Source organism: Gymnoscopelus microlampas (assembly GCF_963454915.1).
Source record: "Gymnoscopelus microlampas genome assembly, chromosome: 4".
Classification (NCBI taxonomy): domain Eukaryota; kingdom Metazoa; phylum Chordata; class Actinopteri; order Myctophiformes; family Myctophidae; genus Gymnoscopelus; species Gymnoscopelus microlampas.
This window is the reverse complement of record NC_139941.1, coordinates 58038917-58043338: the sequence shown is the minus strand read 5'-3', so window position 1 is coordinate 58043338 and position 4422 is coordinate 58038917. Positions and strand designations below refer to the sequence as shown.

At 41.3% G+C, this 4422-nt stretch overlaps 1 protein-coding gene across 1 annotated transcript in view; it reads right to left on the bottom strand.

The window, feature by feature from the left end:
• Positions 1 to 4113, bottom strand: part of LOC311044162 (H-2 class II histocompatibility antigen, E-S beta chain-like) — a gene marked incomplete at its 3' end in the record, with an annotated part of 8401 nt that extends 4288 nt beyond the window's left edge. Inside the window, exon 1 of the mRNA XM_084055581.1 lies at positions 4030 to 4113. Within this exon, the coding sequence (XP_083911707.1) occupies positions 4030 to 4096 (67 nt within the window). The 5' untranslated portion in view covers positions 4097 to 4113. The remainder of the gene's footprint in view (positions 1 to 4029) is intronic.
• Positions 4114 to 4422: the final 309 nt, after the last annotated feature.

Genomic DNA, 4422 nt, shown 5'->3' with positions numbered 1-4422 from the left:
TCATACTTGCACAGATGGTCTACATGTAGTGTCCCTACATCCCAAAACAATCAGAATGACAAAATGTGGTTCTATTGTGAATCAGTAGCCTTTTATATAAGGCCTTAAATAGGCGGAAATAGCAAAAAGGTGACTTTTCTGAGCAATATTTACTTGTAACTTTGGTCCAGCTCTTTATCAGGGGTAAAACTAGATGTGACATTGTTTTTTCATGTCTTTAAGATGTCCTCTTCCTGAAATGGATGCTCAGAAGTTTTACTTTTACTGCAAAAGTCATGAAATTCATCCACAAAGTGACTCACCACTGCCAAAACACGCCTACCCTGAAAAAGGGAGTTCGAAGTCAATCCTTTCTCATTTTCTACCTGATGTTTTTTTGTTTTACATCATACTTGCACAGATGGTCTACAGGTAGTGTCCCTACATCCTAAAGCAATCAGAATGCCAAAATGAGGTTCTATTGTGAATCGGCAGCCTTTTATACGAGGCCTTATTATAGGAGGAAATAGCTAAAAGTGGACTTTTCTTAGAAATATTCACATGGAATACTGGTCCTACTCTTCTGTCAGGGGTACAACAAAACTTCACCTTGTTTTTCCATAACTTTGACTTGTCCTCTTCATGAAATGGATGGTTAGGGCGCGCTCCCACCGCACTTTTATTTTACCTCTGGGGCAGAATCTGCCAATGCTTTGTCAATGCAAATGCGTGGATTCATGGTCTTGCAGATTTTTTCCAAGAATCCACGCATTTGCATTGACCATCCATTTCATGAAGAGGACAAGTCAAAGTTATGGAAAAACAAGGTGAAGTTTTGTTGTACCCCTGACAGAAGAGTAGGACCAGTATTCCATGTGAATATTTCTAAGAAAAGTCCACTTTTAGCTATTTCCGCCTATTTAAGGCCTGACAACATTTTGTCATTCTGATTGTTTTGGGATGTAGGGACACTATGTAGACCATCTGTGCAAGTATGATCTAAAAACAACCAGCAGGTAGAAAATGACAGAGGATTTACTTGGAGCTCCCACGTTTCCCGCGTTTTTTTGCCTATGTGGTGAGTCACTTCATGGATCAATTTCATGACTTTTGCAGTAAAAGTAAAACTTGGGACAATCCATTTCAAGGGGACATCCTAAAGATATGAAAAAACTATGTCCCGTTTTGTTCTACTCCGGGGAGGGGTATCTCAAAGCTAAGGCTCTTTTTGAGGGTTTGTTCAGTAAACTCCTTTTACTGAACAAACACTCTATAGCAATGAGTACTATCACAATATAGAGCTATTTAACACTTATTTTAACCAAAGCAAATCACTTACCCTACCTTTAACTGTGAAGCCCGTTTTTCAATTTCATCAAATCTCAGCTACTTATTAGCGCTTTTGTGTCAAAGACTGTCGCCATGGTTACGGGGCTGCCCAGCTATGGGACGAACTTCCTCCCGGGTTGCCAGATCATGTGCGCATATCCCCCCACGGATGCGTCGACCAGGTATGGTCTAGTTATAAATAATAACACTATGAATAAACTGTATGTAAATTTGATATATCAATATAACAGTATGTTATTCAGTTTATAATCAACAGACATAATGTTTATTTATATTAATAACAATATAGATTTCATTTATCAAAAGTATGTATAACAATATATGTTTAATAATATAAACCTAAATACACATGTATTATATATAACAAGAGTACATCTATGAATGCATAATGATATAATACTAGACCATACCCGGTGAAGGGCGCAGGCGAAAGTAGTTGCAAAGTTGGGGTTAATGCACGTCCTGTCGCACGGTTTCTCCCCCGCGCGCGCCCCGTCGTGGCGCTCCCCTATTTTGGGGTACCAAAAGCGTGGGACAAAAAATTCCAAAAGTGAAAAAGAAAAAAGAAAAAAATTCAACATTTCTTTTTTATTTTCCTGGGTGTCCCCGGACCCCCTGGGGGCCCGCGCACCCCTGTGGAACATGGCGGACCCCTTCGGCTGTTTTTTTTTATATTATAGGAGGGTGTTGTGATGTATTTCATATAAATGTAATTTCAGTAATGCATTGAAGCTGGTATTGAGGCGGTACTAAAAGAGGCGGTACTAAAAGAGTATTTGTAGTAGTAGTTAAGTAAGTATTGTTACTCAATGTATTTACTTGAAAGTGTTTTTAATGACTTTATTAGCTTTAAAGTTTTTTTTACAGATTTTTAAGTATTTGTACTGTTTTTATCAACTTTTAGGTATTTGTAGTGTTTTTATCAACTTATAGGTATTTGTATTGTTTTCATCAATCTTTAAGTATTTTTACTCTTTTTTTCAACTTTTCAGTACTTTTAAGTATTTTTACTCATGTTGAGTACTCTGAAGTATTTTTACTCAAGGTATTTGAGTATTCTCTCCGTCCCTCTCTCTCTCTCTCTCCCCATCTCCCTATTTTCACAACGCATCGCGAGGCGTTGTGAGCTTGTAGATCAGCTATTTTCAGTTTGTTGCAACCTTTATTGTGAAGGAACGACTGGAAGTGCTAAGCTATTCAGTCGGACTGTGACATAACACTCTGAGATGCTACCTCGTGACATTGTATCACAGAAATCCACAAAAGTCACCAAAATAACACTGTTCAACGGGCTAATTAGTTAGCATTGATGACATTGACCACACTAACGTTCATACAGGTTGTTGATAAGATGTTTGACGTAGCCGTTTGAGTGACGACAGCAGCGTTGGTTAACATTAGCGTGGCGCATGCTAATTGCTAACGCTACCCAGTTGCAAATTTGGGGTTAATGCACGTCCTGTCGCGCGGTTTCTCCCCCCCACCCCCGGCCCGCGGTCACCCCTCTCCACGGGCGTGTGTGTATCCTACTATAATTCTAGTAACCTGACGGTGGACGTGTGGCTTTGCGAGTTGTTTTGAGCTTGTAGATCAGCTGTTTTGTAAAGATGTGTATATTGTGTGTATCGCGACGCATTGAGAGCGTGTAGATCGGCTATTTTCAATTGATTGCAACCTTTATTGTGAAGGAACGACCGGAAGTGCTAAGCTATTCAATTGCGTGTGACATAACACTGTGAGTTGCTACATCGTGACATTGTGTCACAGAAACCCACCAAAGTCCCCAAAATAACACTGTTCAACGGGCTAATTAGTTAGCATTGATGACATTGACCACACTAACGTTCATACAGGTTGTTGATAAGATGTTTAACGTAGCCGTTTGAGTGACGACAGCTGCGTTGTGTAACATTAACGTTAGCCGCATGCTAACGCTACCCGTGGCTTAGCTCCACACTGACGGCCCATTATAGGCAGCTGTTGGCTTAAACCCAACTAACGGCAACACAGTATTGGACATAAGCATTCACATACATGCTTTAGACAGTATTAGCAACAACCGGTAGTTTGTTTACATGGCGCGGGACGTCGCGGGTGGCAGCGCGCCGACATCCGTCGGGCGGCGCGGCGATGTTGGGGTAAAGGCCCCACTCCCAGGCGAGGCTTATGCTTGCGCTAGGCCGCGACTTCCGCGGGGCCGCTGCCTCGTCTCCTTCGTGTCTTGTGACATTTGTAATGGACAGAAATGTAAGTTGGGCTTGTTTGTGTGAGAATATTACCACATTGGTTCGAAATGTGTGCTTATTTCAGCATTTAGGAGGTAACTGTGCGTGAGCTGTGTGAAGCGAGCGAGCTGCTGATTTCAATGGCGGCCGCGGCGCCGGGGCCGTCTGGTGTGTTTACTTTCCACAGAAAGAATTGTAGACAGTCAGAGAGTGGGCGGGGTCTCGGTGTTGCCATGTCGGCGTACTGTAAGTGCTGTAGGGCCAATGTTGGTGGTATAGGGTTCGTTTGGTTTGGCCTCGTTTTCATAGACCTCGTTGCTTGTTTCTCTCGCGAAACCTGGCACAACGACGCATGTGCAGTTTGATCGGAGACCCAGGACCCCATCCACCCACCGTCAGGTTACTAGAATTATAGTAGGAAGAGTAGATTTATAACAGTATCTTTAATATAATAACATAAATATAATGTACTTACTTCCTGGGATCGCTTTGACATGAAGTACAGAGGAGAGGATGAGGAGGGTGGCTGTAATCTTCATCATCACTGATCAGAACTGAACTGAATTTAATAGATCAGAATAAACAGATCAGAATAAACACATGTTTACCTCAAGAGAAGTTCTGCAATCTGAAAGAGAATGAAGGAGGACTCGTTATTTAGTTTAGAAGAATCAGCCAATCAGATTAAAGATATGATGTTACATCATCTGTTTCCGGGTAGACGATGGTAGTGAATTTTGATGAAAAACAGTTTACAGTGTTACACTTTATTACAAGAAAATGAATTATAGACACAGTGTCTATGTAACACAGTGTTACATAGTGTGTAACACTTCATATGGTCATAATTCAGAGACCATTGCTCTGA